The sequence below is a fragment of the Aspergillus piperis genome (genome assembly GCF_003184755.1).
Source record: "Aspergillus piperis CBS 112811 unplaced genomic scaffold BO85scaffold_14, whole genome shotgun sequence".
NCBI classification, from domain to species: domain Eukaryota; kingdom Fungi; phylum Ascomycota; class Eurotiomycetes; order Eurotiales; family Aspergillaceae; genus Aspergillus; species Aspergillus piperis.
The window spans coordinates 131,553-144,588 of record NW_020291604.1 but is presented as its reverse complement, the minus strand read 5'-3'; the positions used below and the strand labels follow the sequence as shown (position 1 = coordinate 144,588).

The 13,036-nt window shown below is 51.3% G+C and overlaps 4 protein-coding genes across 4 annotated transcripts; 3 read left to right on the top strand and 1 right to left on the bottom strand.

The window, feature by feature from the left end:
- Positions 1-15: 15 nt before the first annotated feature.
- Positions 16-3,726, bottom strand: BO85DRAFT_470094 (uncharacterized protein). The gene is made up of 3 exons (XM_025662367.1): positions 3,656-3,726; positions 1,123-3,591; positions 16-1,071 (listed from the first exon to the last, which is right to left on the bottom strand). The coding sequence occupies exons 1-3, from the start codon at positions 3,674-3,676 to the stop codon at positions 100-102; spliced, it is 3,462 nt and encodes a 1,153-aa protein (XP_025513662.1). The 5' UTR covers positions 3,677-3,726; the 3' UTR covers positions 16-99.
- A 123-nt stretch (positions 3,727-3,849) lies between these two features.
- utp10 (snoRNA-binding rRNA-processing protein UTP10) lies at positions 3,850-9,919 on the top strand. The gene is made up of 5 exons (XM_025658044.1): positions 3,850-4,334; positions 4,388-7,427; positions 7,484-8,881; positions 8,932-9,076; positions 9,126-9,919. Exons 1-5 carry the CDS (start codon positions 3,958-3,960, stop codon positions 9,566-9,568), a joined length of 5,403 nt encoding a protein of 1,800 aa, XP_025513661.1. The 5' UTR covers positions 3,850-3,957; the 3' UTR covers positions 9,569-9,919.
- A 595-nt stretch (positions 9,920-10,514) lies between these two features.
- BO85DRAFT_489737 (glutathione S-transferase family protein) lies at positions 10,515-11,255 on the top strand (the record flags this gene model as incomplete). Its single annotated transcript, XM_025663622.1, has 2 exons — positions 10,515-10,885; positions 10,961-11,255. 2 exons carry the CDS (start codon positions 10,515-10,517, stop codon positions 11,253-11,255), a joined length of 666 nt encoding a protein of 221 aa, XP_025513660.1.
- A 146-nt stretch (positions 11,256-11,401) lies between these two features.
- Positions 11,402-12,609, top strand: BO85DRAFT_65558 (uncharacterized protein). Its single transcript, XM_025665566.1, has 4 exons — positions 11,402-11,735; positions 11,801-12,130; positions 12,200-12,306; positions 12,382-12,609. The coding sequence occupies exons 1-4, from the start codon at positions 11,552-11,554 to the stop codon at positions 12,484-12,486; spliced, it is 726 nt and encodes a 241-aa protein (XP_025513659.1). The 5' UTR covers positions 11,402-11,551; the 3' UTR covers positions 12,487-12,609.
- The last annotated feature ends 427 nt before the right edge of the window (positions 12,610-13,036 follow it).

The window sequence follows — 13,036 nt, the reverse complement described above, 5'->3', positions numbered from 1 at the left end:
TTGGAGTAAAAGAGCACTTTCAGGAATGGTTCCTTTATTGGCACTTCGCCACTAGTGAATAAGGAATACAACCCGCATCAAGCGGTATCTACAGCTCTACTAACTCTGCATCTCATCCTCACTATCCTTGTCCTCAGGCATAGTAATCGGCAACCCCGAACCGGAAGAAATCCTCTTCCGCTCCATCTCCACCGCAATCTCATCCAGCTCATTCTCAATATCCAGGTGAATGCGCAGTCCCTTCTCAACAAGCACGTTATAAACATGCCTGAGTTCATCGAATCCCATACCGTCGCCCTTTCTACTCTCCTGCGGATACTGCTCCCGGATAATATCGGCCCGGAGATGAGTGAACGCAAGCATGATAAGCTCCTTCGACCAAGGGCAGGCGCGCATTCCGCGGTAAAAGACAGCCTTTGCTCGTTGGATGTCGTTACGAGACAGTTCGAAGAGAATGTAGAGTTTCCAGATGGTGATGCTGGAGTGGCCGGTGGAGGTATTAGAGCCTTGGTGGATGGCGTCACCAATGGCTTTCTCGAATGCCGCACGGACAGAGTGCATAGTTGATCCGGCGTAAGTAGGACGGTTTACTTCAGTGTATATAGAAAAGAGATGTGTCGTTATGGGAACTGGAGCGGCTGTGAGATTGTCTGTGTTGGTATTGATGCTGGTGATATCTCGTATTGTGTCGCGAACGCGCTCTTCAATGCGGAACCGGGATTCGTTCCAGGCAAAGAGGGATAGGAACATGGTGTTGTGGCGAGATACTGATATACTTTCGGATAAGAGAGAACGAATATGTGAGGGTTTGTAAATGCCACTTGTGCGGATGTGGTGATACAGGAGTCGGGCCCGGGATTGATGGAGGAGTTCGGTCGTGAAGTTTGCGAATGACTTGGACTGATCGGGTAGGGCAGCTAGCCTGGCGAATGCATTGTGATAGTATTCCAGGGACCTGCTTAGATCGAGGGAATTGGAGAGGTACGATAGGATAGCCAGGCAGTCTATGCATGACGTGAAGACGATAGGCTTCTCGTTCGCAAGACCAATTTCCTGTGCTTCTGAAAGGTACTAAATGGAAAGTCAGCATTGTGGAAGGGCCGGTAAATCTTTTAAACATACACTTTGTATCTTCAGCAAACTTGTCGGGCTGAAGGACGGGTGACTGGAAGCATCGGAAAGGATCTTCAGATCAATGCTATTCTGGGGCATCGAAAGGAGGAGATGAGATGCTTGGGCCGCATTTCCAGCGTCGAGAAGCTCCCAAATCCAGGTGCGCCACACAATCATACTATCCACCCTGTCGCGATCAGGGAAGGACTTGCTCATAGAGAGGGAAGTAGCCCATACATGATCGGCAGCTGCTTGATTGCCGAAGCGCTGCTCTATCAGAGCATAAGCATTGTAAAGTCGCAGGCTAGACGATCGCTTCTTGAGCAGCGATTTCGCGAATTTTCTCGCATCCTTGCTTTTACACGCAAGTTCAAGAGCAAGACCATATTCGGCTAGATCATCATCTTCAGGCTGCGCTTCTATCAATGATCGGACGACTCTGCGAACCCACACAGGGTCGATATCGGATTGTGAATTAGAAGTGGCGTCGCTCCAGGTTTTGAGGGCAGAAAACCATTTAGAAGGATCAGCAAACAAAGTATCCAGCGTAATTATATAGTTTTGATGAGGGAAAAGCATAGGGGATGCGACCGTGGGCTCTATGTCAGCGGCCACACCAGGGAGCCAGTCCGCAAGCGTTGCATAAAAATTGCTTGCAAATTCGTTCTGCACGAAGCCATCCCCGTTCCAGCGACTTGCCGTACCCCAATTGGCAACCGACGAAACGGGTGGAAGATGAGAATAATAGAAGAAGCTATCAATCAGCACTCCTACAGGCGTTGGCTGCCATGCCAGCGACAGAATCTCTTCGAGATCAGGTGCAATGATGACTCTGTAGGGGTCATCTTCCTCCGAATCATCAATACTGCGGGCTGGCAACCGAGCATTGACGATTCGTTCCCGTTCGGACGGTGCCCAGGAGGCAAACACGGCTTTTGGGTTCAGTTGAAATTGAAGCTTTTCGCTGGAATTCGCATTTCGCAGCACATTTCCCTCGTTCTTCCACCCTTTGGCGCCCGCTTCTCCGATGCGGGAGACCTCCGACTCCCAGTACTCCAAAAAGGCTGGTATTACCTCTTCTGGGCCTTTGCTTCTATCAAGCGAGCCGGGTCGGTAGAAAGTCAGCTCCAAAAGACCTTGCCAGAGAGCCGCGGCATGCTCTGTAAACCCAGCTTCCCGGATGAACAATGTCAACCTAAGGAACAGATAAAAGTGGATCTGGGTCTTCTCGGGTTTCTCGAAAGAAGACTTATTGAGTCTCAGACACTCCAGAAAGGTTGCAAGGCACTGCTCATACGTGAAGTCCAGAAATTCAGTTTGACGAAAGTCGAGATATCGGATCCAAAGGTTGATGTACTCGGAATTTGATTTCAGTATCGTCTGCCACTGAGCCGATAGCTTCTTAGTGTCCCAGAGTTTTGCCCCTTCTTCGAGAAGGCCGAGCAGGAGACGATCCTTTGCAGGGCTCGGTCCGACCTTTTTCAGTGCTTTCTCGTACAGTGATAGCTTGATGTCGGCAAGGCCCATCTTTTCTGCGTATGTCAAAGAGCCAAATTCCCTCTCCGGTCCTCGAAGGAGCGACTCTTGATGGTCGATAAGCGTTAGCCACGCGGAGACATCATCAGGGTGTTTCTCGACAATCTGCAGTAACTCCGCATTGCGCTCCTTGATCTCATGGTCGGGGTCACGCCGGCCGCCCTCTTTATCCGAATCCGTATCGGACACAGCTTCAACATCACTGGGCAAGTCATCCTCTGGCTTAGCTTTGCCATGAATCGACCGATACGCGTGTTTGTCATCATCCGAGTCGACTTCTAACAGATCCAGGTGCTTCCCATTCCTAGACACACTCAGGGAAATGTAGTCTCGTGACGTTTCTGCGGCTGCATCCACCAGCGATTCTGGCCGTATTCGAAGTAGTCGGGATCTACCCTTGTCTAGTCCTGCGAGCAGATTCTTCGCCTTCTTCTTTGACTTTCCCTCTTTCTTTTCGTTCGTGACGATCAACACGTCCTCGACAGCGCTTTCCCGATCGATCTTGTAGCTGGAAGGCAATCCCAAGACGTTGCCCCGACCGACGCGATAATATTGTGGAACGCTATATCGATGTAACGTTCCGTATATGAGGTTGTAGCGATCGCCCTTGCTATCTATAACATACAAATCCGAGGCTTCCTCGGGCGGGTGCTTCACAGTGCGGGTCGATGTGGATGCTCTTGAGTATTCGGGGGTGGGCTCTCGGCGGCGATGACTTGCTTCTTTTCGAGAGGACCGATGCTCCCTATGGCTCCTACGACGTTCGCGGGACCTAGAACGGTCATGATGGCTGCTATGTCTCGACCGATGCCTCGAGTGGTGGCTAGACTTCACATCGCGGTCGGAGGTGTCGCGACTGGGGCGCCCGGGCGGCCGATCAGCTTCGGACGGAGGTGCTGGCCGCGGCTTGAAGCTGGCGAAGCGGGGAATGGATTTCTTTTCCTAATGTGAAATTGAAATTAGCATGAGGCGATCGAATCAAGCGCAGTATTTGAGTCAAACATACCTGGGAGCCAGACGAATCCATGCTCCTGGAGAGGTGAGGCCTGCCTTTTTGAGGGGGAGCTTCAACCAAAGGCGGCGGCGATGGAAGGCTGGAAAAACTAGGTTCCCGCTTCCCGCATTTTTTTCCGGTTTGGTTCCAACGGCCTCAAAAAAAAGTTGCTCCGAGCCATTCGAGATCTCCACGCTGCTCGGGGAATTACTGCCCGCCAACGCTTGGGGTCTTGACAAAGTTTTTCGGTGTTGATATTTGAGGGATGGATGTGATTTGCAGTTATCGATAAACAAATTTTATCCATCGTCAACATGGCCTCGTCCCTCGCCGCGCAGCTGTCGCAGATTGCGGCAAAGTCGACAAATCAGTTGAACCTCAAAGCACAGCGCATTGCGCACTCGCAGTCTCTTATCTTTGACTGGAAGACCGCCACTACACAGGATTTCGATACCGTCTACCAAATATGCTTCGAAGGTTTCCAGGAGTTATGTCAGCTCGATCCTCGTTTCGCGTCGTTCGAGCGCACCATCTTCAGCGAACAGAGCAAGGCGGAGGACCGAACAGAGATGAACGCTGCTCAGAATAAGGAGCTGGACACTGTTCTGGAGGCTTTCCTTGCACTTGTTGGCGGTCACTTGCTGCTGAGCCCGGCCGTGAAAGCCGTTGACTGGCTTATCCGGCGTTTTCGGTATGTGTGGCATGGGGACTCGATCTTCATTCAACGCGCTAACAGGCTTATAGGGTGCATGAGTATAACACAGAATTCACAATCCTCACTTTCCTCCCTTACTATACCACCCCACTCTTCCTCAACCTCCTTTCGATCCTGCCCGAAGACCTGACGCCGACCTTCAAAATCCTCAACCCGTATAAGAAGAGCCAAATCAACCCTCCACGCCATCCTCTCGTGCACAGCGCTACTACCAACAAACACTTCCTCGCCGCTGTCAACAGATACACCCTCCAAGTCAGCAAACAGCGGGCGCATCATCATGCGCTTTTGTCGTTTTGGGCGGGAACTTTGACCGAGGCGGTTGCGGGGATGTTGGACTCGGCTCGGTCTGGCCGACGGGAACTCGAGAAGGAAAAGCATGAGGATGTTATCATGAAGGTTCTGCCGGTCCTCAACGACGGTCTGGCTCTGAAGGACGTTTCCGAGCTGGTGATTGGCTGCTACATGGTTTGCGTGGTTCTTGCACAGAAATCTTCTCTCCAAGACAAGCTTCTCGATGGACTGATGGAGGCCGTTGCCGGATCATGGACGGACGAGACTAAGGAATCGGGCCTGATTTGCTTGTCAGTCCTGGCACAGAAGAAGCCCGACGCCCGGATCCCCAAGCGCGCCCTTAAGGCGGTGCTTCGCTTGGAAGATCCCGTGCAGCAGCTGTCTGCAATCTCGGCACAGTATCCGACATCGCACTTGCTTCTTGGCTTGGTTGCCGGATGTGTCGATGATCTCTCGAAGCAGAAGGATTCATCACGTTTGGATCTGCTGTCGCTGTTGTTCGAGACCAATCTTCTGGGCGAGCAGGAAGCGGGCCAGGCTATCGCTATTATTCTCCAATCCGTCAGCCGTGCTCATACAGAGGGTGTGCTTTCCTTGGACGCTCAGACTCACCTCGCAGAACTTGTCCAGCACTTTACTCAGTCCGAATCACTCCGACCCATCTTCCAGAAGACGATCGAGGAATCCTCCATCGATGTCGCGGCACTCGAACATAACCTACAAACTGTGATCGAATCTGTACCCACCACCACACCCGCCATTGAAGACGTTGAGATGGAAGATGCCCAGCAAGAAGCAGTCGAAGATAACTTTGCCTCTGTCCTTGAGTCAGTGGCAGGCAAGAATTTGGAAGCTTCTGCTCTCAGTGCGCAATCGATGCCCGCCTATGAGAGCCTGGTGCAGACCTTTGCACTTGCTGTCGGATCCCAGGATAAACTGCAGGCTTTTGTCGACTTGCCTGGCCTCAAGAAGGCAGATGCCTCAACATCGCCACAGTACCTGTCATTCTTTATCCGCACTTTCTCCGGCTCGTACCCCATTGGCACCAGGATCACCGCACTGAACCAAATCTCGTCCCTCCTTACTTCCGCTAGTCCCGATGTCGATCTTCAGGCACTCCTGCCATTCCTCCTGGTTGCTCTGGCAGATTCCTCGGAGAGAGTTCGGCGCGAGGCAGCGGGCGTTCTTGCCACAATTGGGAGCTTGTACAAGAAGAGCAAGAAGGGTGACGCCAACGTTTGGGCACGCGACACGATTTACGGCAAACAATCGAAGAATGTCCAGTGGATAGCCGGCCGCGATGTGCAGAAGATCATCGAGCGCGCCTTCCTTCCCGGCCTCGAGGAATATGTCCTCGATCAAGCCCACATTAGCCGGGTACTTGAGGCCACATTGCGCGGATCTGCAACATCCGACTCTGGCGCAACGGAACTGAAGAAGCCCCTTCGCTTGAGCCTCTTCACCTTCCTCTGCTCCCACGCTGTGCAGATGCCCCTCTATGCTCCAAAATTGTCTTTGCTCAAGCTTCTTAACCGCGTCGATAAGGCCGGCGGAACAACCCGTACCAAGGAACTTGGTCCGTTCTTGAAGACGTGGCGGGATATGAAGGAGCAGACAGCCAAGGACGTCTGTGAACGGGAGCGCGTGTCTGTCGCAGATGTCGACCGAGAGGCTGTCTTGACGGTCACCCCCAAGGACAAGGACGCTATTACTTTGCTGTTGTCTAATGTTAGCCCCTACTCGGATTCCCTACGGCCCTCTTTCGTCACAGCCATCTTCAACCGCATGAAGGCTGTTTGGGGGACTGTTCCGGAGGAGCTGCAGGTCGACGCCGCAGAGAAGCTGTTCGAGATCTCTCTCGAAGATGTCCAGACTCCACTGGTTCACGGCTGCAGGGAAGTTCTTCGCAGTGTTGAACTCACCGGTTCTGTGCTTCTCCAATTCCTTCGGAAGATCCCCGTGTCTATCACGGACATGGAGTCTCTTGGACCGGCGCCCAAGCGGAGACGCACTAGCCAGAACAACATGGTCGCTATGACCATCAAGGATGAAGCCAAGCTGAGCCAGCTCATGGAGAAGATGACTTTCATCCTGGAACTGGTCGACAGCTCGACCCCTGAGGCTCATCCTGAGTTGGCCGATGGATTGTTCCAGACTTTGGCCGCACTTCATCATTTCAAGGCTCAGATCCAGTCTGGCTTGAGCTACTTGCTGAGCTTGACGCTTGGCAGCCTTCTTGCCATCGTGAATCGGTCCAAGGGAACTGCAAAGGCTCAGTTCGACACCTCCGTTATCCGGGCCGACCTCGTTGTTGACTGTGTTCGTACCACTGACAGCCCGCAAGTACAGAACGCAGCTCTTCTGCTCGTTGCGGGCTTGTCCGTCATTGCTCCTGAATTGGTTCTCCACAGCGTGATGCCCATCTTCACCTTCATGGGCTCTAGTGTCCTGCGCAAGGACGATGAATACTCAGTCTCCGTGATCGATCAGACAATCGATCAAGTTGTCCCCGCTCTCATCCAGTCCCTGCGCAATCAGAAGCGTGATGTTGTGTCCGGAACTTCCGAGTTGTTGCTCAGCTTCACTGCTGCCTTTGAGCATATTCCTTCTCACCGCCGCCTGCGTTTGTTCCACGCTTTGGTCACCAAGCTCGGAACTCAGGAGTTCCTGTTCGCGGTTCTGGCCATGCTCGCCAATCGGTATGCTCTAGATAAGGATGTTCTCATCCTAATGACCGGGTTGGTATCTGATGCTAGTGCACCGGTTGAACTCAGCGTAAGTCATTTGATCTTGCATGCATCTTTACACGTCGTTGCTGACTCCTTCAATAGACATACAGCAAATACTTGGACCTGGTCAAGGATTCACTCAGCTCCAAGCCTGGTATCTCCCAAGTTCTTCTCGGCATTGGTAGCGACGATGGCCGCGAGCCCCAGAAGGTTGCAGTTGACTTGCTTCGTGCACTGGCTTATCTGTTCAAGCACTCGTCTCTGAAGGTGAAGATGGCCAAGGATTTCGCAACAGAGGAAGATAAGGTTGTTGGACAGATCCGCACACTTTTCTCTCGCATTCTGGAGCAGGTCCTGGCCATTGGCGAATCCATGCAGAACGTCAAGCCTGTCAGCCAGGCCAGCGGCGATGTTCTCAGCGCTCTGTTCGGTACCCTGTCGCTCGTGGACTTCCTCGACACGATTGAGGTGCTGCTGCAACGTCGCAACGACGAACTGCGTCGTAAAGTTCTCCGACTTCTGGAAGGTCGCCTCCGTCAGAACCCTGAACGCGACGGTGCCTCGCAACACCGCATGCTCGACTTCCTGCCCACTCTGGTCAACATCGTCCAGTCATCGCCAGACATTCTCCTTAAGCACGCTGCAGTGGCTTGTATCGATCGCATTGCCGAGAAGTACGGCCGGAAGGAGCCGACCAAGGTCATCCATGCTGCCCAAGTGGTTGCTAGCGAAGCCTGCATTGGACAGGATGATGAGCGTATTCGCATCATGGGTGTCTTGTGTCTCGCATCCATGGCCGAGGTCCTTGGAGAGGCCATGATTCCCGCCCTTCCTGACGCTCTCAGCCGTTCCCTTGCCCTACTCGAGCAGAGTCTGGAAGATGGAAAGGAGAATGCACGCCTGCACGACGCCGTCTTCTCTTTCTTCTCTGCACTTTTCATTCATATCCCCTTCATGGTGTCTGGCTCTCACCTGGACAAGATCCTTGTTCTCTCTTACAAGTCTGCTGTTTCTGAAGGTGTGGAGGATGAGAGCCGCGAAGAAGCTCTTCAACTCATGGCACGCAAGGTTGATGTGGCAGCTACATTCGCTGCTATCGATCGTAACTGGCAGCATGCCGTCAGAGCAGGTCCCGATGCTACGAGAGACACTCTGGGTGTCGTTAGCCTTGCTATTGAGAAGCACCAGAAGTCTGCTACTGTCAAGAACATCGCAGTTCTCACCAGCATCCTGTTCAAGGCATTCGACCTGCGTCGCGAACAAGTATCACTGGATACCCAGGCCACGTTTGAATTGTCTGATGTGGACGAGATTGAGGATATCATCAACGAAGTCACGATCAAGATGATTTACAAGCTTAACGACACGACATTCCGCCCCATCTTCACCAAGCTGCTGGAGTGGGCGACCACTGGTGTGCCCAAGAAGGATGCTCGAGGCAGCCTGGCACGCCTTACCACGTTCTACAGGTTCCTCCAAGTCTTCTTTGCTACCCTCCAGGTTTGTTTCTCCCTTGATTTCCCGACTCAACCTTGTGCTAACCAGTCCAGTCCATCGTGACCGGTTACTCGAGCTACATCCTCGAAAATGTGGTCTCTGTTCTGGGCAAGGCGAACCCGGCGAACCAGGACACCAAGAGCCTGTGGTTGGCCACGATGCGCATGCTCAAGAACTCCTTTGAGCATGACCAAGACGGTAGGTTTAGCCCAAATGTTCTCTGACGCAGTGTGCTGACTTGTTTAAGAATTCTGGCAATCCCCCTCTCACCTTACGGTGATCGCACAGCCTTTGATCTCTCAGCTCGCTCACGCGAAGAACTCGTCGACGGCATCCATCGTCATCGCGGAAGCCGTGCCCGCCCTTACGGAACTCGCCGTTGCTGCCGATTCCACCGACAACCACAAGGAGCTCAACACGGTGCTGATGCGTCTGCTCCGCCCCTCTGCCGGACCCAGCGGCAAGACCGCAGGCGGCGAGAACCCGCACACGCGCCTCGCTGCGCTCAAGGCCCAGCAGTCTCTCACGGAGCAGCTCGGCGAGGAATGGCTTGCTCTCCTGCCTGAAATGCTGCCGTACATCAGTGAACTGATGGAGGACGAGGACGAGAACGTGGAGAGAGAGGTCCGCAGATGGGTGAAGCAGATCGAGGATGTTCTGGGTGAGCGGTTGGACGACATGTTGACCTGATCGTGAGTACATTTTACTATCTAGACTTGGATGTTTGGCGTATCTTGGTTGGTGCTTGTAAATAAAAGTTACAGGACTTTTCGTCGCTTTCTGTTCGAGTGATCATATACCTGTTATATTAGACTATTGAAGCCTACTACTTTTGAAACTGTCTATACTTATCCCTTTCGACGTACTTACGACTTTCTGATCACTGGGTCTGTTCTCACCCCCGCGTCCTATGACTAATTGACCTATCCGAGGCCGCTTTCAATGTCCAGCGTATATTTAAAAAGAACAACGTTGAAGAGGGAATTACTACGCTATCTATGGAAGATACATGCCATCAATCTTGATAATATTTTACCTAGTATATCCCTTCTATCCCTCCCACTCTTTGCCATTTCACCTTTCCAGATTGGGAGACTTCTAGATTCCATCAAGTTGTCGAGGGATGCCTTTGCAACCAGTCAAGTCTTACCAGTATAGTAAATCCGCCTCTTCCAGGGTGTACCTGAGCATCCTACGAGCCGGTAAATATTTGCCTGTAATTATGATGGCCCTAGCCTCGTTAGCAGTGGCTCATGTCCCTTCTTACCAATATCTAATCGACGGAAATAACTGCCAAGACCACCTTCACCACCGAAAGCGGAAAACATACCCCAGATCCTTCTCCAACATGTACCTACCCCACCTCATATGCAAGTCACTTCAGTCATTTCATGCGGTATGCAGATCGGAGAAGGTCGTTTGACCCTTGTGAACACGTCAGTTTTGGGCATCCATACTCAACATCCGTTTTCAAGCAAGATGATGTCACCACCACTTTGTTCACAGTAACTGTTACTCCAAATGCCCTTTCAACAACCCCACTATAAAGGGGAGCAATACCCTTTCTTCTATTCTAACCTTAATCCAACTTCCTGATTACCCCAACTGCTCCAGAGAAAGCAATCAACCGCCCATAATGCAACCCCTCCTCCTCCACGCACACGCCACGGGCCCCAACCCCATCAAAATCGCCATCGCCCTCGAAGCCCTGCAGGTTCCCTACAACGTCAAACTATGGGAATTCGGCGACGACCGAGAAAAGGGTGTCAAGGGTGAAGTCTTCCTCAAGATCAACGAGAACGGCCGTGTACCAGCCCTTGAAGATCCCAACACCGGTGTGGTGTCCTGGGAATCGGGCGCTGTTTTGAACTATGTCCGACGAATCTATGACAAGGACAATCTTCTGGGACCGAAGGGGTCAGAGCAGGATAGAGTGGACTTCGAAAAGTGGGAATACTTTTTGCTTTCGACGCTCGGGCCGATGACGGGGCAGACGAATTGGTATAGGTATGTAGTTTTCTTTCTATACTCATTCAGGATATGTGAGAAGGGATTTTGGATATCCTTGCTGACAAGGATCAGGCACTACAATGGAACCAAGAACGAGGACGCCCTGCAACGGTATGCGGCGCAGACAGAGCGATGCTATGGTGTGCTGGAGGGCCAGCTGAAGAAGTCCGGCGGGCAGAGTGTCTTGCCTGGACGGATTACAGCCGTTGACTACCACTTTGAGCCTTGGGTGCGAGAATTTGATTTTGCCGGACTGTCGCTGGAGAAGTACCCTCTTATTACGCAGTGGTTGCGGGTGATGACTGGTCGGAAGGAGGTTCAGCAGGCTTATATCAAGATCCAAGGGGCTGCGCCGGAGTTTAACTAATGTCGCTTTGTGATGGCTCTCTATCCCACCGGCTCGGATGTTTTGAGAAAAGGAATGATTTACGCTGTATTGCCTTTTAACTGAAGATATCCGTATGTAGGTTCGGGTCCGCGGAGGAGGAAGGAGACTGTAAACAGAAGCCCTGTAGAAGAAAGAGGCAGGAGCAGTGTCTTCTGGCGCTTGAATCATCAACGATACATCGGATCAAACCCTTCTGCACACAATTTTTGATTCTCGCAAACCTTTTAACTGTTTTCATTACTCCATTCATTTGAAATCATACTTATAACCACATTATGGAAGATATCGATACCACCTCCTCCGGAGGTAACAACCAAGGCGAAGATGCCGTTCTCAACACGTTCGACCTCTATCTCGACAACGTCGACGAAGCCACCAATGTGCCCAGCGAGATGACACACAGGAAAGAGTCGCCCCTTGACGAAGAGCTAGCCCAAATAAGACTACCTGCGAGTTTCAGTATGACTCCGCCCATCTCAACTTTCATCGAGAACTGGCTCACACATTAGGCTAATCTCATACAGATGGCCTCATGGACGATTACAGTCTAGCCCTTGGAACAGGACACGAGTGTGCGGAAATGGCGTTTCCCAGACTAGATGCCATCCTCTTTCTCTTGCTAGCCGAAATGAAAACGAGATATCCCACGGCCTTGCAACCCACCGATTATACACCGAGCTTTTTCAGTCAGGTTCCTCTTGTTGTGGACCGTCGGGTTGCGGGGGTCCCTGATTCTTATCAGGAAACAGTGGACTACATGCTGTGTTATGGATCGATCCCGGCCTTGGAAACGAATCTTCTGGTGTTTAGGGATAAGGTGCTTCGTTCGGATGCGAGGACTCGCACGGCCATCTGTGAGTTTATTCTGCTATCATTAGGAATAGAAATATGTTCTTTACATCTTTCACTTACATTGAAATCAGCGGTGATTAATCGGGTTCGGAGGAACAATCGCTTCAAGGCAGCCATCTATGGCATTTACACGAATTCCTATCAATGGACCTTTCTGAATTACGATGATAATGGAGTGGTATTATGACCCCCTCTTTCACTTGATCCATCCGCTTAGTTCGAATCTTGATAAGCTAACGGTATTGCGATAAAGTGCGCCGTTCTAGAGCTGCGGTGGAAAGAGTCCCGGCAAACGATAATTTCTCGCATCTGCAAAATATATCTCGAGGCGATCGCTTTGGCTGCCGAAGCGAGGTAAAGCAGATTGAAGTTCTTGAAGCCCAGAGTCATACCAGTATTCCTGATGATAGTGTCTGCGTGTTTTCAGCGCGTCTCTGGTAGTTTAGTTCAGTTTAGTTTCAATCCATATTCTTTAACCTAATGCAGCCGCCTGATTGCGTGATAGCTATATAAGTAATCTTTCCTGTCTAGTATCAAGGCTTCCTAATTCTATAATAGAATTGTAAATGAATGAATAGATGCTTATATAGAATCTAGAAGTCTCTATACAGGTAGATACTACAGTCTAATATTCTTATAAATTCGAGACTGGAAAGTGATCAAACATATTGCATTCTGAGTGTAGGAAGGTGATGATCTTGATCTAATTACATGCGTTCCGAAGACGTAGAGATAGAGCGCCTATCTTCTTCTTTGGGAAGGTACTCGTTGCAATCAGAGTCTACTACTCAGAGAGAACGTGATCGTGGAGTCTAGTTATTATTCATGTCCCTTCCACCGCCGGTCTATACTGAGTGCAATAACTCATATAATAGGTCGCCGCATGTATTCTAGTCACTCAATTCGAT

What these genes read in the sequence shown, in the direction of transcription:
- utp10 (XM_025658044.1), top strand. Translation starts at nt 3,958, where the DNA reads ATGGCCTCGTCCCTCGCCGCGCAGCTGTCGCAGATTGCGGCAAAGTCG. An exon ending in GTGCACCGGTTGAACTCAGC is followed by an intron (nt 7,428 to 7,483) that starts GTAAGTCATTTG and finishes CTCCTTCAATAG; the next exon opens with ACATACAGCAAATACTTGGA. An exon ending in CTTTGAGCATGACCAAGACG is followed by an intron (nt 9,077 to 9,125) that starts GTAGGTTTAGCC and finishes GACTTGTTTAAG; the next exon opens with AATTCTGGCAATCCCCCTCT.
- BO85DRAFT_470094 (XM_025662367.1), bottom strand. Translation starts at nt 3,676, where the DNA reads ATGGATTCGTCTGGCTCCCAG. An exon ending in TGGATTCGTCTGGCTCCCAG is followed by an intron (nt 3,592 to 3,655) that starts GTATGTTTGACT and finishes ATTTCACATTAG; the next exon opens with GAAAAGAAATCCATTCCCCG. An exon ending in GTTTGCTGAAGATACAAAGT is followed by an intron (nt 1,072 to 1,122) that starts GTATGTTTAAAA and finishes CTTTCCATTTAG; the next exon opens with TACCTTTCAGAAGCACAGGA.
- BO85DRAFT_65558 (XM_025665566.1), top strand. Translation starts at nt 11,552, where the DNA reads ATGGAAGATATCGATACCACCTCCTCCGGAGGTAACAACCAAGGCGAA. An exon ending in GAGGACTCGCACGGCCATCT is followed by an intron (nt 12,131 to 12,199) that starts GTGAGTTTATTC and finishes CATTGAAATCAG; the next exon opens with CGGTGATTAATCGGGTTCGG. An exon ending in ATTACGATGATAATGGAGTG is followed by an intron (nt 12,307 to 12,381) that starts GTATTATGACCC and finishes ATTGCGATAAAG; the next exon opens with TGCGCCGTTCTAGAGCTGCG.